The 23,683-nt window shown below is 42.2% G+C and overlaps 1 protein-coding gene across 1 annotated transcript in view; it reads left to right on the forward strand.

The window, feature by feature from the left end:
- The window catches only part of nudt4a (nudix (nucleoside diphosphate linked moiety X)-type motif 4a), a 62,053-nt gene that overhangs the window by 12,233 nt on the left and 26,137 nt on the right, over positions 1 to 23,683 (forward strand). Inside the window, exon 2 of the mRNA XM_072241374.1 lies at positions 21,828 to 21,938. Within this exon, the coding sequence (XP_072097475.1) occupies positions 21,828 to 21,938 (111 nt within the window). The remainder of the gene's footprint in view (positions 1 to 21,827; positions 21,939 to 23,683) is intronic.

Here is a 23,683-nt window from a genome sequence, read left to right on the forward strand (position 1 = left end):
CAGGTCAGTGGGACTAGGTGAGAATAAGAGTTCGGCACGGACTAGAAGGGCCGAGATGGCCTGTTTCGTGCTGTAATTGTTATATGGTTAAAAGTACAGTCGGTCCTCAACTGCGGGGTATTGGTTCCGGGACCTCCCACGGATACCAAAAAACGCGAATGCTCAAGTCCTTTATTTAACGTGTTCAGTGCAGTGGTCTTAAGGTCCAGGGTTCCGCTGGGTCCTAATTTAAGCTGACTCAGTGCGGTGGGCTTTAGGACCCGGCGCAGCTCTGAATCCGCACTATTTCTGTTCACGAAAATAATCATGATCACGGTTGAAAATAAAGTGGAAGTAATAAAGCAATCGGAAAGAGGTGAAACGCCATCGATCATTGACCGATTGTAGTCTAACGCTTTTTCAATGATCGGAACAATTTTAATGGAGCATGTGAAAGGCCCTGCCCCGATGAAAGCTATAATCATTACTAAGCAACACAGTGGTTTAATTATTGAAATACATACATTTCTTGTGTTTTATATGCATAGAAAGGTAAAATATATACTGTATACTAAGACAAACGTTTGACTAACTGACACTAATACTGGATGTACCTGTACTGATTTCAAATCCAACTTAAAGACGGACTCAGGAACGGAACTTGTTCATAACCCGGGGACTGCCTGTACTTTTAAATCATCTCTAGATTACTTGTAAATGGCTGTGTAAATAGTTGTTACACTGTATTGTTTAAGGAATAATGACAAGAAAAGATAGTCTGTACATGCTCAAACAATAAGTGCTGGAGAGAAAACTCCCGGGTTTTCCCAACCTGTGGTTGGTTGAATCCACGCATGCGGAACCCGCGGATAGGGAGGGAAGACTGTAATTGAAACAGTCAGTCAAGCTTATCGCCATATGCACAGTACATTTATGCATACATGCAAAGCAAACCTTATTTAAAGCAGTATCACAGGCACATTGCACCAGGTAAGCAATATTCACAAGAAAAACAAAAATAAATTGTGTAAGTGGGAACACAGAACCAAAAAGCCCATTGTAGTTCAAAGTAGTCGTAGTGTTGTTAAACCAAGGTAGTTATGTTGGTTGGTTCAGGAACTCAATGGCTGAAAGGAAGTAGCTGTCCTGGAACCTGGTAGTATGGGTGTAGATGATAGTGATCTTGGATTAGGTGTTAACTTTTTGATGCAGCACCCAATGTAGATACTATCAATGGTGAGAAAGAATTTACCTGTGATGTACTGGGCCAAATCCAAGACTCTGCAGGTTCTTTCATTCCTGCACATGAATTGCTGTACCAGACCATGTTGCAACTGCTCAGGATACTTTTAACAGTACATCTGGAGAAGTTAATTTGAGTATTTGGTTGCAAGCCTAACTTCCTAAGAAGTAAGAATCCTGGTGTGCCTGCTTTGTAATTGCACCGATGTGTTGGACCCAGGACAAGTTAATAAAGTTGTTTTCTTGTGTACAGTCGCTCTACTATTTTCATGTCACTGCAAACTCTCAAGTTCATATTGGTATTTTCAATGTACAATTACCATTACAAATTGGTCAGTTGACTTTAAGTTTGCAATCATTTATCTCAGTTTGCATGCCTTGTTCACTTCTCACGGGGATGTGTGAGCTGTAACTTTAAAGGGATTTATGCCTCCAACTTTCACCCTGCCCTCAAGTTTACCTGGTCCATTTCCGACACCCCCCTCCCCTTTCTAGATCTTTCTGTCTCTATATCTGTCTCTGGAGACAGCTTATCCACTGATGTCTACTATAAGCCTACTGACTCTCACAGCTATCTGGACTATTCCTCTTCTCACCCTGTCTCTTGCAAAAACGCCATCCCCTTCTCGCAATTCCTCCATCTCCGCCGCATCTGCTCTCAGGATGAGGCTTTTCATTCTAGGACGAGGGAGATGTCTTCCTTTTTTAAAGAAAGGGGCTTCCCTTCCTCCACTATCAACTCAGCTCCTAAACGCATCTCCCCCATTTCACGTACATCTGCTCTCACTCCATCCTCTCGCCACCCCACTAGGAATAGGGTTCCCCTGGTCCTCACCTACCACCCCACCAGCCTCCGGGTCCAACATATTATTCTCCGTAACTTCCGCCACCTCCAACGGGATCCCACCACTAAGCACATCTTTCCCTCCCCCCCCCCCCCCTGCATTCCGCAGGGATCGCTCCCTACACAACTCCCTTGTCCATTCGTCCCCCCCATCCCTCCCCACTGATCTCCCTCCTGGCACTTATCCGTGTAAGCGGAACAAGTGCTACACATGCCCTTACACTTCCTCCCTTACCACCATTCAGGGCCCCAAACAGTCCTTCCAGGTGAGACAACACTTCACCTGTGAGTCGACTGGGGTGATATACTGCGTCCGGTGCTCCCGATGTGGCCTTTTATTTATATATATATATATATATATATATATATATATATAGGCGAGACCCGACGCAGGCTGGGAGACCGCTTTGCTGAACATCTACGCTCTGTCCGCCAGAGAAAGCAGGATCTCCCAGTGGCCACACATTTTAATTCCACATCCCATTCCCATACTGACATGTCCATCCACGGCCTCCTCTACTGTAAAGATGAAGCCACACTCAGGTTGGAGGAACACCACCTTATATTCCGTCTGGGTAGCCTCCAACCTGATGGCATGAACATTGACTTCTCTAACTTCCGCTAAGGCCCCACCTCCCCCTCGTACCCTATCTGTTACTTATTTTTATGCACACATTCTTTCTCTCACTCTCCTTTTTCTCCCTCTGTCCCTCTGAATATACCTCTTGCCCATCCTCTGGGTCCCCCCCCCCCCCCCCCCGTCTTTCTTCCCGGACCTCCTGTCCCATGATCCTCTCGTATCCCCTTTTGCCTATCACCTGTCCAGCTCTTGGCTCCATCCCTCCCCCTCCTGTCTTCACCTATCATTTTGGATCTCCCCCTCCCCCTCCAACTTTCAAATCCCTTACTCACTCTTCCTTCAGTTAGTCCTGACGAAGGATCTCGGCCTGAAACGTCGACTGTACCTCTTCCTACAGATGTTGCCTGCCCTGCTGCGTTCACCAGCAACTTTGATGTGTGTTGCTTATTTACTTTAGATTCCATTTTGACTTGCCAAGTGCAGAGGCCTTCACTATCTTGCCTCCAGGTGAATTGTGCATCAAGATGTCCACTATTATACAGTACATTACCTATACATGTGGCCGGCTGGTGGTGCAATGGCATCAGCGCCAGTCTCCAGAACGAAGGCTCCCGAGTTTGAATGCAAGTCGGGGTCATTCCCCCCCCCCCCCAGCACACTTTCTATCCGTGCAGGGTTGAGCGTCGAGCGAGCCACTCGGCCTTGTTTTTAAAAAAAAAATGTAAGAGTCAGGAGTCATATCATGACCCGGTTAATCTGAAAGGAGACCAATCCTGACGCCACGCGCCAGACAAGAATGGTTGACTGTCTGGTGCTACACGCTTTATTAAAAACAACCCTATACATGGAAATAGTGGATTGATTCCATTTAAAGGTAGAAAGCTGGTCACAAGTGAAAGTGTCCTTGAAGGGAAAGTGTGCTGTATACTTTAAAGCACTGCCCTTATTCATTGAACTGTGTGACTATCATATTGGTACCCACATTTTGGGTGGAACAGGCTGGTATTTTCTACAAAAGATTTTAAACCAAAATTTAAATTCTGACGTTTATTGCTTGAGTTTATTTTGTAGCATGTTCACTCTTTAGTAATGCTGTCAGGGATTGCTTGGTTCCCAGCTATTTAGGGGGACCCAGCATAGTACAGGCCAAATGTAAAGCTTGATTGTGCTATATCTTCACTTTAAGAGGGAAAACTTGCAGTAAAAGCGTTTTTAAAAGCTCAGTGTTAATGCATGTCTTTTGCCAGGGTGTTTATATAATGAATTTGGCTGTGGAAACATTTTTTAAACTAAGCCTATTGGGTTAGTTTAATGTTCTCATGTCAATTAATGAAAATTTCCAAAATACTTCAAAGAATTAAGAACTGGTTGCTGATAAATCTTCCATTTACCATGGTGCCTAGATGTATTAATGGTCTGAATCTTCTGGTGAGTTTGAGAGGAGCAGATCTCTCCACATAATTTCCTGCCAGGGATTAGATTCTTACCTAGTAAGGAGCATCTGAGCAGTGAAAGACTTTTTTTTATATATACAACTAATTTTCCCCCACTTTGGGTATTGGCCAGTTCAACTTTCTTTTGGCAAGTAAATCTGTGTAATTTTCTTAGTTAAAGCAAGTTCTGTGACTTTGGCAGACAGTCGTGAGAAGATGATGCTCAGAAGAGCCAACCTATTATCTCTTGGATGTTTGTTTTCCCCATGAGCTTTATATTTAAAACCTCAAACTTGTTCTAACTAGATTTTGTAATGGCAGCTGGAGGTAGTGATTTTTGCAATACATTAGTACATGTGTTCACGTTGTGTGTAGTCAAGCTGCAGGAAATATTCAGCAGTTCATGTAGCATCTGTGCACAGAAGAAAATTTGGCTAAATTAACCTGTATCAAAACTGAGCAATTATGACAAACTAATTGCGTGAAATAGATGAATTCATTATAGAGCTGCAGTGTGCCCGGATGTTAGATGCGATGTTGTTCCCTGAGCTGTGGAACAGCATAGAAGGTCAAGGACACAAGGGTCAGACTGAAGTGGAGAGATGAAGTGATGCATAGTACTACTGAATTGCGACTTCAACTGAATGTGCACAATTGGTTTGGGGTGGGAAGAGAAGTAAAAGAACATAATTTTGTATCCTAGCTCATTGTTAATTTTTGGATTTGTCTACTAAGTCTGCAGAACTGGAAATTGCCAGGGTTGATTGAAGAAAAATGTGTTGAGTGAGATTTAGTAGTGTTATGTCAGGTCGTCTTCCATCTGCACTTGCAGCACAAAAGGAGGCAGTTGGTTTCTGTGCTGACTAGTAACAGCAATCCAAAGCCAACTCTTGTATTTTGATCAACCCACAGAATGCTGGAGGAACTCAACAGTCAGGCGCCATCTATGGAAATTAAGTGGACATTAAGGAAGGGGACAGAAGCCAGAATAAGATGGTAGGGGTGAGAAAGACTACAAGCTAGTGGGTATAGGTGAAGCTGGGTGGGTTGGGGAGGGGGCCAGGTGCCTTTCTTCACACTCTTTATCTAGAAATCTAGCGCAGAGCAGGCCCTTCCATTCTAATGAGCCGCACCATCTAGCAACCCATCTCTTTAACATAAGATAAAGGAACAGAATTGGGCCACCTAGCTCATCGATTCTGCTCCACTATTTCATCATGGCTGATTCAATTTTCTGCTTAGCCCCAAACTCCTGCCTTCTCCCCGTATCCATTCATGCCCTGACCAATCAAGAATCTGTTGACCTCTAACTTAGGTATCCACAAATACTTGGCCTCCACAGCACAATACAGGCCCTTCGGCCCACAGAGTTGTACCAAACATGTCCCTACCTTAGAAATTACTGGGCTTACCTATAGCCCTCTAATTTACTAAGCTCCATGTACCTATCCAAAAGTCTCTTAAAAGACTTGTATCCGCCTCCACCACTGTTGCCGGCAGCCCATTTCATGCACTCACCACTCTCTGAGTTTAACAACTTACCCCTGACATCTCCTCTGAACCTACTCCCCAGCACCTTAAACATGTGTCCTCTTGTAGCAACCATTTCAGTCCTGGGAAAAAGCCTCTGACTATCCACACGGTGATGAGGGGCATTGATCTTATGCACCTCTATCAGGTCACCTCTCATCCTCTGTCGCTCCAAGGAGAAAAGGCTGAGTTCACTCAACCTATTCTCATAAAGCATGCTCCTCAATCTAGGCAACATCCTTGTAAATCACCTCTGCACCCTTTCTATGCCTTCCACATCCTTCCTGTAGTGAGGCGACCAGAATTGAGCACAGTACTCCAAATGGGGTCTGACCGGGGTCTGACCAGGGTCCTATATAGCTGTAGAGTGACAATTTTCTGGTCTTCCAGAACCATTCCAGAATCCAGTGATTCTCTACAGTCTCATCTATGTGACTTGTCTACCTTCAGTCTTTTCAGTTTCCCTAGAACCTTCTCTCTAGTAACTGTGGTAATTTCTCACACTTCATGATCCTTGCCATCTGGAACTTCCACCATACTTCTAATATCTTTCACAATGCAGACTGATGCAAATATTTATTCAGTTCATCCACCATTTTATTTCTTCCCCCCCCCCCCCAATTATTATCTCTCCAGCATCATTTTCCAGTAGTCTGATAATCCATTTACTTCTCCCTTTATACCTCTATGTACCTGAAGAAACTTTTGGTGTCCTCTTTAATGTTGGCTAGCTTACTTTTGTATCCCATCTTTACCTTAATGGCATTTTTAGTTGCCTTCTGTTGGTATTTGAAAGCTTCCCAATTTTTTTAACTTGCCACTAATTTTTGCTCTATTATATGCCCTCTCTTTGGCTTTTATGTTAGTTTTGATTTCTCTTGTTAGCATGGTCGTGTCATTTTGCCTTTAGAATAGTACTTCCTCTTTGGGATATGTATTCTATCTTGTGCCTTCCAAGTTGTTTCCAGAAATTCCAGCCATTGCTGCTCTGTTGTCATCCCTGTCAGTGTACTTTTCCAATCAATTCTGGCCAACTCCCCTCTCATGCCTCTATAATTTTAGCCTAATCACAAGACAGCTTACAATGACCAATTAACCTACGAACCAATTGGTCTTTTCAAATAATTAATTTATAACTTCATTGTCCAGATTTATTTCAAGTACTACATCTTTTTATTAAGACCCAAAAGGAAATCCCTTGTGATTTTTTTTTGTCCTTCCTATCAATTTCCTAGTATAATGGAAACTACTGATACTTACCCCTGGTGTATTTTGCAATTGTATATTGTGATGTTTAAAAATGCATTAGATTTGTACAGACAAAATGCATAGTTGAGGCAATTTTTGTTTTTTTTTAAAAAAAAAAGCATTCAGTGGCAACTGGAGTTTAATTTGGATAAATGCAGGGTTCCTGTTTCTTTCTGGACAACATACCCCTCCACCACGACTCTCACCCATCTGGTGCAGCTGGTCCTCCTCAATAATTTCTCCTTCGGCTCATCACACTTCCTTCAAACCAAAGGTGTAGTCACGGGCATTTGCATGGGTCCCAACTATGCCTGCCTGTTTGTCAGCTACATAGTCTGTGTTCTAAGTCTGCACTGACATCACTCCCAAACTCTTCCTATGCTACTTCAATGTCTACTGCTTCCATGCTGAGCTTATTAATGACTTGGATGAGGGAATTAAATGCAGCATCTCCAAGTTTGCGGATGACACGAAGCTGGGTGGCAGTGTTAGCTGTGAGGAGGATGCAGGGTGACTTGGATAGGTTGGGTGAGTGGGCAAATTCATGGCAGATGCAATTTAATGTGGCTAAATGTGAAGTTATCCACTTTGGTGGTAAAAATAGGAAAACAGATTATTATCTGAATGGTGGCCGATTAGGAAAAGGGGAGGTGCAACGAGACCTGGGTGTCATTATACACCAGTCATTGAAAGTGGGCATGCAGGTACAGCAGGCGGTGAAAAAGGCGAATGGTATGCTGGCATTTATAGTGAGAGGATTCGAGTACAGGAGCAGGGAGGTACTACTGCAGTTGTACAAGGCCTTGGTGAGACCACACCTGGAGTATTGTGTGCAGTTTTGGTCCCCTAATCTGAGGAAAGACATCCTTGCCATAGAGGGAGTACAGAGAAGTTTCACCAGATTGATTCCTGGGATGGCAGGACTTTCATATGATGAAAGACTGGATGAACTGGGCTTGTACTCATTGGAATTTAGAAGATTGAGGGGGGATCTGATTGAAACGTATAAGATCCTAAAGGGATTGGACAGGCTAGATGCAGGAAGATTGTTCCCGATGTTGGGGAAATCCAGAATGAGGGGCCACAGTTTGAGGATAGAGGGGAAGCCTTTTAGGACCGAGATTAGGAAAAACTACTTCACACAGAGAGTGGTGAATCTGTGGAATTGTCTGCCACAGGAAACAGTTGAGGCCAGTTCATTGGCTATATTTAAGAGGGAGTTAGATATGGCCCTTGTGGCTATGGGGGTCAGGGGGTATGGAGGGAAGGCTGGGGCAGGGTTCTGAGTTGGATGATCAGCTGTGATCATAATAAATGGCGGTGCAGGCTCGAAGGGCCGAATGGCCTACTCCACCTATTTTCTATGTTTCACCGACTTCAACAACTTTACCCACAACTTCCATGCTGCCCTCAAATTTACTTGGTGTGTCTCTGTCTCAAACCCACAGACTCTCACAGTTACCTGAAGTATACCTCTTCCCACCCTGTCACTTGTAAAAATGCCATCCTCTTATCTCAGTTCCTCTCTCTCTCTCTGCCACATCTGCTGTCAGGATGAGACTTTTCATTCCAGAACCACTGAGCTGTCCTCTTTTTTTTTTTTCAGAGAAAGGTGTTTCCTTTCCTTCATCAGTGCTGCCCTCGTCCATCTCTGCCACTTTGTACCCATCTGCCCTCACTCCATCCTCCTGCCACCACAAAAGGGATAGTGCCTCTTATATGGTCCTCACCTACCACCCCACCAGCTTCCGCATCGAGCACATAATTCTCTGAAATTTCAGCCATCTTCAGTAGGATCCTCCCAACAAGCACATCTTCTCCTCTCCCCCACCCCCCCAACATAGAAACATAGAAAATAGGTGCAGGAGTAGGCCATTCGGCCCTTCGAGCCTGCACCGCCATTTATTATGATCATGGCTGATCATCCAACTCAGAACCCCGCCCCAGCCTTCCCTCCATACCCCCTGACCCCCGTAGCCACAAGGGCCATATCTAACTCCCTCTTAAATATAGCCAATGAACTGGCCTCAACTGTTTCCTGTGGCAGAGAATTCCACAGATTCACCACTCTCTGTGTGAAGAAGTTTTTCCTAATCTCGGTCCTAAAAGACTTCCCCTTTATCCTCAAACTGTGGCCCCTCGTTCTGGACTTCCCCAACATCGGGACCAATCTTCCTGCATATACACACATTTTCCACTTCCTGCAGGGATCACTCCATGTGCGACTCCTATCCACTGGACCCTCCCTCCTGGTACTCATCCTTGCAAGCGCAACAAGTGTTTCACCGACCACTACATCTCCTTCCTCATAACCATTCTGAGCCCCAAATAGTCCTTCCAGGTGAGACAACACTTCACCTGCAAGTCTGTTGGGGTGATCTGGTGCACCCAGTGTGGCCTCCAATATACAGTGAGACCCAATGTAGATTGCGAGTTTGCTTTGCTGAACACCTTCGCTTCATCCACCAGGAAAAGCAAGACTCCCAGTGGCCAACCATTTCAGTTCTACTTCCCGTTCCCATTCCAACATGTCAGTCTGTGGCTTCCTGTACTGGTGTGATGAGGCCACACTCAAATTGGAGGAACAACGCATTGTATTCCATCTGGTTAGCCTCCAACCTGAAGGCGTGAACATCGATTTCTTGAACTTCTAGTAATTACCCCCACTTCTCTCTCCTTCACATTCTCCATTTCCCTCTCCCACCTTATCTCTTTCCCTGTCCATCATCTCTCTGGTGCTCCTCCTTCTCTTTCTTCTCTGGTCTTCTGTACTCTCCTATCAAATTTCTCATGTTTGTGAATAATCTTGTTTTCTGCTGTGAATTAAGTTGTATTGCTATTCAATGTGATGTGTTCTCCAACATACACAGCTGATGTCAACACATTGGGTTTAAAGTTCTCCATTTGATCCAGGATGTTGACTTCATGTTTATTGCTCCTACACCTTTACTTGTGAAGCACTATTACATTATTCCTCAAATAATGTTAACAGAATTGCAGATTTATGGCAATTTGCAACTTTGTGATCATATGAAATGTTTAGTGACGTTCATGTCTTTAGGCGATAGTTCACAAAATGTTACTGTACAGGAAACAGCACTCTTGTGCATAGCAAGGTCACATAAACTATGAAAAGTGATAGGTAATGACTGTTACACTAATGGAAATCTCCAAAAGAGTGCACAAGGCCTTGCTTTCTATGTCAGAGGTACTGTGTCTGTATTGATCAGCTTTACCCGTCAGTCAAGATTGTGTCCTCATGTTCTAATGTTCGGCCTTTGAAACAAGGAGCAAATTAGAGTCATAAAGTTGCACAATATGGAAACAGGCCTTTCCACCAACTGTTCATACTGATCAAGTTGCCTATCTGCTTGTCCCATTTGCTCCATAACCCTGTAAGCCAATTCTATCCATGTACCTATCCTTATGTCTTTTTACCACTACATCTGGCAGCTTGTCCCATATAGCCACCATTCTGTATGTGGGGTGGGGTGGGGGGGGGAGTTTTTTCACACCCCTCCCATCTTGTGCCCTGTAGTGTGAGACAGCCCTACACTGAGAAAAAGCCACCACGGAATATAAATGTCTGAGTCACTCCTCAACCACCTTTGCTCCACAAAAAAAAACCTGCTTATCGAGTTTCCTTGTAACTCATGCCCTCTGTTACCAGTACTATCCTAGTGAAACTTTTTTTTTGGCACCCTTCTTGCTCAATGACATTTATCCTATGGCTGGGTGACCAGAAATACACACAGTACTTTGTGTCCCGCCAGTATCTTGTACAATTTTCCAAACCCATGAGCTCTACTTGCTAGAAGGACATGGCCAGCAAGAACATGGCAATACCATTACCTGGAAGTTGCCCACCATTCTACCCTAAGTAATACTGCTATTTCTTCAAAATCCTGGAACTCCTTCCTTAAAAGCATTGTGTGCAGATCCATACCTCAAGGTCTGCAGCAGTTCAAGAAAGCACCTTTCTCAAGGGAAGTTAAATGCTGGCTCAGCTTGCAAAGCCTGCATTCCTTCAACGAAGTTGTATACAAGTCCCAATTCTGTACCTGCGGCTCTAACCAATTAAGACACTTATGCCAAATGCCACCTTCACCTGTGTTATCACTTTCAGGGAACTATGTCCCTCTCACCCTAGGTCTCTGTTCTACAACACTCTTCAAGCCTTGCCTTTTACTGTGTCCTGGTTTAACTTCCCGAATGCGATTCTCTTCACTTGTCTAAGTTAAGTTCCACCTGCCAGTCCTTGCTACTTTCCCAGTTGTAACCAATTTGCTGCTTCTAAACCAAGTAGACATAAACATGATGTGTGATTTGTAGTGCAGAATCTAAATCTGCAACATCTGAACATTTGGGTTTCAGCTAAGTTGAGCTGAAATGACATGCTGGCAACCTTTGCGAGAGAAACTGACATTGTTTTGAATTGTTAAATTCTTGTTTGGGTTGTCCTGGAAATACGAAATTGTGGATAGCATAATTACAGGTTAACTAAAATGAGAGCCAGTCTTCAGGAAATAAAACCTGTACACATTTAACTTCCAAGTAATACTTTGTGGCTAGTGAAACCAATCATTCTAATTCTGTTCTACTGAAACTACATCAAGAAAGATGAATGTTCTAGCGCATTGTTAGAGATGTATCCCTGCCACCTAATGCACAGACAGGACAGATCTGTATCCCTTAATCTTCTGGTTAAGTGCATGTTCATGGAGCCATTCTTTAACACTGTGACAAAAGAGGTACATTTTGGGTGGCTTGTGGAACAGACACCAGTATTGAATATTCAAGGCGGTTCTGCTAGTTCGGATGTGTGTCACAGCTTCCCATGGCTCAGTTTTAGTGAATTGCACTCTGGCTTCAGCTGGTTAAGTTTGTGTATTTACTTCGACCGTGCTACCAAGTTTTGATAGCTGCTTTTTCTGAATGAGTCATAGTGAAGTGATTAATGTTCAGACAAATTACAGGATTGAAATTGCATGCAAATTAAAAGTAAAACTGTATAATGAGGTATTAGTGCGTTCTTGTGCTTTGTTTAACTGCATGAGAAATTAAATCTTAGTAACAACAGTGTGAGCCATGTTTTCTAAACGTGCTGGTAAAGAGAAAACAAGACAATGTAGTCGGGGCACAAAGATGGATTGCACATTGGAATAAAGTAATTTTTCTAGTTTGTATTTTATTATTGGGATTTGGTACTGTGTGGTATAAACATGGATGTGATATAATGGCCATCATCCAGATATCATTGATTTCAAAATGGTTTTTAACCCTGTACAGACTGGCTGGTTCTTTTGTTGTTGTCACAAGCATGCACACTGAGTGTAGGCTCAAAATAAATGGTATTTACCAGGCATATTGGTAGCAAGTCCTGCCCCAGTTAAGCAATGTTCCCCCACCCTTTCTGCTGACATCATGGAAGCTTGCTTAGCAATGCAGATCAGGGTACAGAATGATGGTGTAGGCGAATAGCTGGGATTGGACTACCGAGACTTGCTGATGTACTCATCAACTTATTCTTCCCATTCCCACTGACCTGTCTATCCTCTGCCAATTTCACCACTACAAATGTAGACTAGAAAAAAAGCATTCCCTTTTCTTACTGTATAATGCCCAATGGTATGAACATCAAATTTTGAAATTTAAGGGTGCTTTCTCTCAGTGTATATACACAACTTAGTCCTCCTGCAGTTCAGTGCAAACCGTCCCTTCTGTACAGGTCCCATTTTGCCTGGAAGAGAGCCCAATGATCCAAATATCTTGGCCCTCCCTCCTACACCAACTCCTTAACCACACTAAATTGTATGATCTTACTAGTTACAGTGCGTGGCATGGGGAGCAATCCTGAGATCAGACCCTGGGGGTCCTGCCCTTTATGTTCATCTCTTTCAGCTGCACATGTTGGAAAGTTATAGCATGGTTGAGTATCAGCAGGGATCTAACGTACAATAAATTAATGACTTTCTGCTCTCCAACAATGTGGTGCTAGTGCAGTAATTGCAGCAAGCCTATGCTTCCTCGATGAGATTAAAAAATATCTTGGATTCTGTTTGTCTGTCGTTCTATGCTATCTCAGAAAATGGGTGCTTCTGACTTTGGGCCAAGATGGGAACAGATTTGGCTGTTTTGATAAATAATGTGACGATGGCTTCAAATTTTGTAGTGTGGACACTTGCGTGAGGTTGAAGGATGACTCGTGATCCCTAAATCAGCATGAGTCACTGTTCAGAATAGGAAAGGGAAGTTTATGGGGCAGATGCACATGCGTAGGTTTTAATGAACCATTAATTCTTTGGGGTTGGTTACACTGTTATCTGGATGTTTTGATAATGCTTTATGGCTGGTTGTATTCTGGTGATTCATAGGATGTGCCCTCTTCACCTGCGTAGTAATACTGCTGTAGTTTTTGAAGACTAGTAAAACCTTATGGGTGTGGACATGTTTAGCAGAGGTTTTTTGGTATGTGTATCACAATGTAACATGAGTAGTAGAAATCTGTCCTCTTCCCAATTTCAGATGACCTTTTTATATGGGAGGCAAACTGTGCCCTCTTTTACGAAACACAACTCTATCCATCCTTGAAAGGGCTGAAGAATTATTCCTGCAGATAAAACATAGAATTTACAGTACAAGTCCTTCAATCCATGTTGTACCAATATTTTAACCTAATCTAACCCTTCCCTGCATTTTTCTATCATCCATGTGTCCATCTAAGCCCCCCAGTGTATCTGCCTCTACTACCACCCTGACAGAGCATTCCACACACTTACTACTGTTTAAAATAGACCTGACATCCTCCCCATATTTTCCTCCGATCACCTTAAAATTATGCCCCCTCGTGGAAGTTAAGCCACTTTCACCATGGGGAGAAAAGTCTCCGGCTATCCTCTCTTGTCTTGTACACTTCTATCAAGTCGCCTCTCATCCTCTTTCAAAAGAGATGTGTACATGGAATTTTTGTCTTTGTAATTTTTGTTTGAAGGGGGCTATGGTGCATCAAGAATACATTGTCACTTTTGTTTTAATGAAAAGTTTCAATGCCTGTTTAGAAGTCTAGTTTACTCTGGTTACAAAGAAAAGATTTTTTTAAAAAGCGAAGCAAAATGCTGATGCTGGAGTTCTGAAATAACAATTGAGATGGCTGGTAGCACTCAAAAGGTTAGACAACTTGTGTGTAAACAAAAACTGGCACCTGATGAATAATCATCAAACTAAAATGCCAACATTTCTCTCAAATACTAGCATTCTGCTTTATTTTCAGTATTTCTAGTATGAACCATTTTGAGTGTTATTCTAATTGGAAATGTAAAATTTTTTATTTTAATATTTTAAGACTGTTTTGAATAATTGAAATACTGCTTTCAGGAAAACACTTTTTCTTTATCTGCCAGTCTCCTACCTTAGCCCCTTTCTGTCCCCCTGCTGACTATCTGCCCATTGTCCTTTACCACTCCTCAGTCCACCTATCCCCTGCTGGCCACCTCCACTCTTTCCTGATACCGGGTCTTGACCTAAAATAGTGACTACTGTCTTCCCTCCATGAATGCTGGCCGACCTGCTCATTCCTCCAGTTATTTTTCTGCTCCAAATTCCAGCAACTACAGTCTTTTGACTCCCAAATTTCCCCTGGTTGCCAAAGCTTTTGAGGAATTTCAACAAGATAAAGCTCCATGGGAAGCAGGGTGGCAGGGTACATGGTTTTTGTACGTTCTAAACATTTCTGCCAGCGGTGTTTGTTTCCAATCGTTAATATGGTTCTTAGTACTAGCCAATGATTCGAGCTCTGCATGTGTAACTGGTTTCTGTACAACTTTTACATGCCTCACACACATGTGGATTAAAGAGCTGCCCATATCCTATAAACAGCAATACTATTTTAAGTGCACCTTCTGACGCATACACTGCCGCAGTTGGTGCAATTAATACTGCCCTGCTATAGGTTGCTTTCTATTTCAGATGCTCAAGCTAAGCTTTGGTTCTTAATGCCCATTGACGATGGATGTTTGGTGAATAAGCAACTTCCATTTATGTAGCAAAAATGTGCTGAGACATTTTCCAGGTCATTTGCAAGTTGGCAAGCTGTAGGTAGTCAGGTGCTGCAGGGATCATTTCTGCGATTTTTGGCTACTTACAATCTATTTTAATCAAGGGTTGAGCGTAAGTATATCTAATGATTGTAGGTAAATGCGTTGTGAGTGGGACGCATTTACAAGGGAAATCAGCAGCAAGGAATAATGTGGGTGATATGAGGTAATCCACTTGAGTCAGAAAAACAGTTACACGCACTTCTAAATTGTCAGACTTGGATATTAGTGTTAAGAGATCAGGCTGCTCTAGTACAAGAAACACAGTAGGCAAGTGGCAATTATTATTGCAAGAGGGATGGAGTACAAGAATAAGTGTAAGGGGCTTTGAGACCACATGATGTATGTTCCTTGTTTGGTGCAGTGAATGTTCTCTGGGGTAGAAGATTTGTTCACTGCCTTTTGAGCAAAGTTGGAGTTTACAAGGCTGAGAAGTGATATTATTGAGGGGGCGTGACAGCAGTCAGCATGTTTTCCATCTGAACCAGAGGCAAGTCTCAGAATAAGAGCTTAACAGTTTGAGTAAGATGACAGGGAGTTTCTTGGAGTGGAGACCACTTAGAATTTACCTAAAGGGCCACTTTTCAACATAATTGTATAAGGGCTAAGAGAGTTGTAAAAGCGCGCCTGAAGGCTTTGTGTGTCAATGCAAGGAGCATTCGTAACAAGGTAGATGAATTAAAAGTGCAGATTGTTATTAATGAATATGGTATAGTTGGGATCACAGAGACATGGCTCCAGGGTGACCAAGGATGGGAGCTCAACATTCAGGGATATTCAATATTCAGGAGGGATAGACGTGAAAGAAAAGGAAGTGGGGTGGCGTTGCTGGTTAGAGAGGAGATTAACGCAATAGAAAGGAAGGACATAAGCCGGGAGGATGTGGAATCGATATGGGTAGAGCTGCATAGCACTAAAGGGCAGAAAACACTGGTGGGAGTTGTGTACAGGCCACCTAATAGTAGTAGTGAGGTTGGTGATGGTATTAAACAGGAAATTAGAAATGTGTGCAATAAAGGAACAGCAGTTATAATGGGTGACTTCAATCTATATGTAGATTGGGTGAACCAAATTGGTAAAGGTGCTGAGGAAGAGGATTTCTTGGAATGTATGCGGGATGGTTTTTTGAACCAACATGTCGAGGAACCAACTAGAGAGCAGGCTATTCTAGACTGGGTATTGAGCAATGAGGAAGGGTTAATTAGCAATCTTGTCGTGAGAGGCCCCTTGGGTAAGAGCGACCATAATATGGTGGAATTCTTTATTAAGATGGAGAGTGACATAGTTAATTCAGAAACAAAGGTTCTGAACTTAGAGGGGTAACTTTGAAGGTATGAGACGTGAATTAGCTAAGATAGACTGGCAAATGACACTTAAAGGGTTGACGGTGGATATGCAATGGCAAGCATTTAAAGATCGCATGGATGAACTACAACAATTGTTCATCCCAGTTTGGCAAAAGAATAAATCAAGGAAGGTAGTGCACCTGTGGCTGACAAGTGAAATTAGGGATAGTATCAATTCCAAATAAGAAGCATACAAATTAGCCAGAAAAAGTGGCTCACCTGAGGACTGGGAGAAATTCAGAGTTCAGCAGAGGAGGACAAAGGGCTTAATTAGGAAGGGGAAAAAGATTGAGAGAAAACTGGCAGGGAACTTAAAAACTGACTGTAAAAGCTTTTATAGATATGTGAAAAGAAAAAGATTGGTTAAGACAAATGTAGGTCCCCTACAGACAGAAACAGGTGATTATGGGGAGCAAGGACATAGCAGACCAATTGAATAATTACTTTGGTTCTGCCTTCACTAAGGAGGACATAAATAATCTTCCGGAAATAGTAGGGGACAGAGGGTCCAGTGAGATGGAGGAACTGAGCGAAATACATGTTAGTAGGGAAGTGGTGTTAGGTAAATTGAAGGGATTAAAGGCAGATAAATCCCCAGGGCCAGATGGTCTGCATCCCAGAGTGCTTAAGGAAGTAGCCCAAGAAATAGTGGATGCATTAGTGATAATTTTTCAAAACTCGTTAGATTCTGGACTAGTTCCTGAGGATTGGAGGGTGGCTAATGTAACCCCACTTTTTAAAAAAGGAGGGAGAGAGAAACCAGGGAATGAATTATAGACCAGTTAGCCTAACATCGGTGGTGGGGAAACTGCTAGACTCAGTTATCAAAGATGTGGTAACAGCACATTTGGAAAGCGGTGAAATGATCGGACAAAGTCAGCGTGGATTTGTGAAAGGAAAATCATGTCTGACGAATCTCATAGAATTTTTTGAGGATGTGACTAGTAGAGTGGGATAGGGGAGAACCAGTGGATGTGGTATATTTGGATTTTCAGAAGGCTTTTGACAAGGTCCCACACAGGAGATTAGTGTGCAAACTTAAAGCACATGGTATTGGGGGTAAGGTATTGATGTGGATAGAGAATTGGTTAGCAGGCAGGAAGCAAAGAGTGGGAATAAACGGGACCTTTTCAGAATGGCAGGCAGTGACTAATGGGGTACCGCAAGGCTCAGTGCTGGGACCCCAGTTGTTTACAATATATATTAATGACTTGGATGAGGGAATTAAATGCAGCATCTCCAAGTTTGCGGATGACACGAAGCTGGGCGGCAGTGTTAGCTGTGAGAAGGATGCTAAGAGGATGCAGGGTGACTTGGATAGGTTAGGTGAGTGGGCAAATTCATGGCAGATGCAATTTAATGTGGATAAATGTGAAGTTATCCACTTTGGTGGCAAGAACAGGAAAACAGATTATTATCTGAATGGTGGCCGATTAGGAAAAGGGGAGGTGCAACGAGACCTGGGTGTCATTATACACCAGTCATTGAAAGTGGGCATGCAGGTACAGCAGGCGGTGAAAAAGGCGAATGGTATGCTGGCATTTATAGCGAGAGGATTCGAGTACAGGAGCAGGGAGGTACTACTGCAGTTGTACAAGGCCTTGGTGAGACCACACCTGGAGTATTGTGTGCAGTTTTGGTCCCCTAATCTGAGGAAAGACATCCTTGCCACAGAGAGAGTACAAAAAAGGTTCACCAGATTGATTCCTGGGATGGCAGGGCTTTCATATGATGAAAGACTGGATGAACTAGGCTTATACTCGTTGGAGTTTAGAAGATTGAGGGGGGGATCTGATTGAAACATATAAAATCATAAAGGGATTGGACAGGCTAGATGCAGGAAGATTATACCGGATGTTGGGGAAGTCCAGAACGAGGGGTCACAGTTTGAGGATAAAGGGGAAGCCTTTTAGGACCGAGATTAGGAAAAACTTCTTCACACAGAGAGTGGTGAATCTGTGAAATTCTCTGCCACAGGAAACAGTTGAGGCCAGTTCATTGGCTATAATTAAGAGGGAGTTAGATATGGCCCTTGTGGCTAAAGGGATCGGGGGTATGGAGAGAAGGCTGGTACAGGGCTCTGAGATGGATGATCAGCCATGATCATACTGAATGGCGGTGCAGGCTCAAAGGGCTGAATGGCCTACTCCTGCACCTATTTTCTTTGTTACTACCTCCGATCTCTTGAGGCTGAGTTTCATTCTGCTTGACAGGTGAATCGAGAGTTGAGGACTCAGAGAAGTGGAATTGAGGCTGAAGATCAGTGATCAGGATGTTGAGAGGTGGAAGAGTACCATTTCTTGTAATGGTGATTCTTGTAGCATCTTGCCTTGATGGTAATGAAAGGGCAGATGCATGGCAGAAGCAAATTTAAAATGACAAAATGTGATTTGCATATGGCTAGGATGAGGGTGGGGATATGTAAAAGGTGGTGCAGGAATGGGGAGATAACTGCACATCTTTTCAAAGGAGGCAGAGCAAGTTGAGATGTCGTAAAGGGCAGGAATGTTGTATTGAATTCATTAATTTCTTTATGGGGTGGCATGGTAGTGTAATGGTTAGTGCATAGTTTTACAGTGCTAGCTGTAAGATTGGGGTTCAATTCCTGCTGCTGGCTGTAAGGAGTTTGTTCTCCCCATGACATGTGGGTTGTCTCCAGGTGCTTCAGTTTCCTCCTATATCCAAAGATGTATTCTAGTTACGGGCATGTTATGATGGCGCAGGAAGCGTGGTGACACTTGTGAGTTGCTCAGCACAATACTTGCTGACTTGATTTGACACAAACAAGGCATGTGGCTGTTTCTATGTATGTGTGACAAATATGGTCATCTTTAATGGACTAAGAATCTAAATTCTCTTGGCATGGGGGGTAGATTCTGGACACTGCTCTTTTGGGGACATTTAAAGCCATCTGTTGAGTGTAAAAGAGATTTGCTCTTCTAGAGCTTGAGTTGAGGGACTATTGTAATAGAGTAAAACTACAGAAACTGGGATTATACATCTCCTTTCAGGAAGGTTGAGGTGTGATTATTTATGGTTTGAGTTGTTCAGTATTGTAAACACAGATTAATATTTTCAGTTTCATAAGCCAAGGTATATAAGCTTATGGCAGTTGGCAAAAGAATCAGATGTGGCATGAAACAACATTTGTGTTCAAGGTGTGTTATAGTGCAAAATAATTAGCCTTTAAAGGTTTCTAGAAAATGATTTGTTGCTAATGCTTGAAATGGAACTGGGTGAAAGGAAAATATTCCACAGGACTTGAGTAGAGTACAAGAAAGGGAACTTGCTCATCTTTCAGCAATATTGCTGAGGCTGCAATAAATTGAATGAGATCCTATAGTTTTCCATGATTGCATTAGTTCACAATGCCTGCTTCTCTACTGACCATTTATCAGTATCTGTTTTGATGGTCAATTGTCTGTTAAGATACTTGTGGGTGTCACAGTGATGCAGTTGGTTAAATTGCTGCCTCTCAGATCCCAGATTCATTGTGCAAACTCCAGACATCAGCATTCTCCCTGTCATTGCATGGGTTTCATCTGTGTGCTCTGGTTTCTGTCACGTCTCATAAGGTAGTTCTCAGTGGCCAATTAACCCAGGTATGTGGATGAGTATGGAGAAGCGGATGGAAATGTGGAAAATGCTATTGGATTAGTAAGACCAAAGACTTGCAAATGTCTACAGATGTACAGTGAAGAGCATTCTAGCTGGTTGCGTCACCATCGGGGATGGAAGGGACCAATGTGCAGGATCAGGATAAGCTGCGAGGGCTGTAAACTTGGCCAGCTTCGTCATGGGCAGTGGTCTTCCAAACAGTAAAGAAATATTCCAAAGACAATGCCTCAAAAAGGTAGCATCTATCATTAAGGAGCCCCACCACCCAGGACATGCCCTCTTCTCATTACTATCTTCAGGGAGGAGGTACAGGAGCCTGAAGAGACAACACTCAATGTGTTTGGAACTGCTCCTTCCCTTTCACCATCAGATTATTGAACAAACGATGAACACTATTTTGCTTTGTTTTTGCACTGTACTGCTGCTGCAAAACAACAAATTTTACAACATTTGTCAGTGATAATAAGCCTGATTTTGACTCAATCTGTTGGATACTCAACGATCAGTATGATTTCTGTCGGCCAAAGAGCCTCTTTCCATGCAAAGACTCTATAACTCCAGTGTACTCCTGTGTATCCGGAATTCTGTAGAATTCTCATGTAACACAAATACGAAGAATGCTAAGCAATTGTTTAATTTATTTCTCAAGTGGAAAAGGATGTACTTGTGTATAAACATAAATCAACTAGCAGTGTAATTATAGGCTAATTAGTAGCAACATCCTTTGAAGATTTGGCACCTCATGAAAGAACAGTCACAGGACATGTCAATGAGAGTTCATTTTTGTATCGTTCATTAATGTTAGCATTAAAATGTAGAACTGTCAAAGCAGTATTTAAAAAATAATTACCCTTTAAAATTGTACTGGAATGTTTTTCTTGAGCAATTCTCATGTAATGGGTGTGTTTCATTTGCTGTAGATGCTGGATGGCTGAAAATGTACTGATATTCATAAGAAGCTTGCTGCGTGTCTTTAATTTAATCAGAACCCACATCTGACAAAAGTTTGTGCTGACTCGTTAAATTTGCTCAGTTTTGCACTTCATTTGGTTTGGAGAGGTCTAGCAGGTACCCCCCCACCCCGCCCTGTGTTTTTGACTTCTCCAGCCTCCTCATTCACCACAACTCTCCATTGTTAGTCTTGTCACATTCTGTTTCCATCATATTTGAGTGACATTAAATGCAGAACCCACTCTACCTTCCTGCATGAGATCTTCAGAGCTTTCAAACTTTGCAGCACAATGTTCTCGGGTATTCAGCTCAGTCAGTTATTCAGTACTTCCTGTAAACAAACACAATTTTGTAAAACGAGCTCCTCCCCCCCCGAAAAAAAACCTTGCATACTGATATTGGTGCCAGATTCTATCATATCATCACACTACAGAACCTCGTTCAGAATTGTACACATTTTCCATGCTTGTCTTCTCCAGACCGTGCACGCTGAATATATTTTCACCCTTCATCTCCTACACCCCCCAGCATTCTCCCTCATCTCACCAGTGGTGTACCATGAACCAGTTTGCTTCCTTAGATTCTTCGTGACCCTTCCAGTTCTGTGCCAGTAGAGTTCTGTTTGAAACAATTGGAAATTGTACAATATTATTTTGGAGCCGAAGGAGTTTGGGTTCTAACCCTTGAATTGCTGAATGACGTATGTACACAAGCACTTCATATACCATGGCTTCCAAACTAAATACAATTTGGAAAAGCTAATTTTGGAGATTCATGTAAATTTAGGGTTATGAACCTTCTGTCTCAGCACACCATGTTGCTTGGAAAGTCTTGATTTTTCTCAGACTGACTACCAAGTGTGCATTTGTTCAAAGCATTTCTGTCTTTATGTGCTGTTAAATGTAAGAGGAATACTGCAGTTGCTGAACATAATAGTCATTATAGTTCTTACTTGTTCCATAGGTACTTTTAGTCAGTAGTAGTCGTCATCCAGACCAATGGATCGTGCCAGGGGGAGGCATGGAACCAGATGAGGAACCAGGCAATGCAGCTGTGAGAGAAGTATATGAAGAGGTTGGTACCCTTTTCAAGTTTCCTTTTTCCAAACTGCTGTTGTTTTCTGATCTTTGTATGTCTGGTTGACCTTGAAGGCTGTTAAATTAGATTTTATTTGGAAGCAATGGTGTATAAAGATATGTTTAAGTGGATTTGAAAATTTATATGAATAGCTCACTTTAAAAAGCGTATGTCATGTGCTTTAACAAGAAACCACATTGGATGTAGTGATAATAGATAGAATCGCTTGTTCCATTGCCTTGATGTGGATTTATGCAATGTTGGGTTTACTGGCCTGCAAGCCCTGCACAGGCAACTTTTTTTTAACCTCAGTTTTGTTGAGTGCTGTTATTGACCGTTCTTTGCTTAACTGTCAGCAAAGCTGCATTAAATGCAAAAGCTTTCCTTCCCAATTTCTTAAATGATGAAATTAAGAATTAGCTTCTGGTATGCTTCAATCTGGGTCTCATTCTGTTTAGTGAATCTATTAATTATTTATCTTGCCTCATTAAAATCCTATCTGCCAAGTGCCATTGAGGTTCACAGGACTGTTTATAGCAATTAAATTGTAATCTCATTTGTTAATTTCTCAAGCATACTGTTCCAGCATGTGTGCTAGTCGACATATCTTTTTGTGCTATCTCCAGAATAGCTCCCAAAATTAGAATTTTTAACAAAGCTGAAGATTACAATCGTGTTAAAAATAAGCCAATTTATTTCTGATGGTTTAAAATAGAATTCTGCACCAGATGCAATAAACTGCCATGCTACAGTAGAGTTTGGTTTGGACCAGAAGAAACTAACAATTTAAGTACAAGAATTGCTTTTGGAATATGTAAATAATTTAATGTGCTTTAATTTCTGAAGAACATTGTTTCCATATGAAGATTTTATTGAAATGCTCATCCAGAAAGTAGATTTTTTCATTTAATATCATAAATTCATACCCACTCTTCCTTCAGTTAGTCCTGACGAAGGGTCTCGGCCTGAAATGTTGACTGCACCTCTTCCTACAGATGCTGCCTGGCCTGCTGCGTTCACCAGCAACTTTGATGTGCGTTGCTTGAATTTCCAGCATCTGCAGAGTTCCTGTTTTCATAAATTATATTGGGAATGTGTGCTTAATGATATTTAGGAATTTAATAGCCCATTTTAAGGAGCCAGGCTTGAAACTTATTTGCTAGATGAAAATATAAAGTTCTCATCATAGTTATGAGGAACCAAATCAAACACCTATTTTTTTTTTCCAATTTTTATTCACAAGTCTACAAATATTCAGAAGGGAAAAACTGATGGCAAGGAATCTGCATCTTAAGAGAAAATGAAGTGGAATAAGGAATGGTATAACATTTTTGACAGTGGGAGGAATAATGAATGAATATTTTGAAGAAATAGTAGCTGAGAACTAGGAAAGGTGAGGTGCCATTGAAAACACATGGTGTTCCATATGCTGTACAGCATAGAGGCTGGCCCGGCCCTTCAGCCCCATTGCTCTAATAATAACAAACCTCTATCCGTACTTTGTTTTGTGACTAACTCACCCCTCTCACTTCTCAACATTCCCTTCCTCATGATTATCAAGCATTGCCTTAACTGATGCCTCTTAATAACTTCAACTCCATCTGCTAACAAATTCAACCTTCTGGGTATATTTAAATAGATATTTTTTGTATTCCAATCTACAAAACTAATCATGGTGGACACCAGTTCTTGGTTTGAGAGCAAGATTGTAGAGGGAAGGAACCTTGCTAACCAGAATTTGA

Source organism: Mobula birostris, chromosome 23, assembly GCF_030028105.1.
Source record: "Mobula birostris isolate sMobBir1 chromosome 23, sMobBir1.hap1, whole genome shotgun sequence".
Taxonomy (NCBI): domain Eukaryota; kingdom Metazoa; phylum Chordata; class Chondrichthyes; order Myliobatiformes; family Myliobatidae; genus Mobula; species Mobula birostris.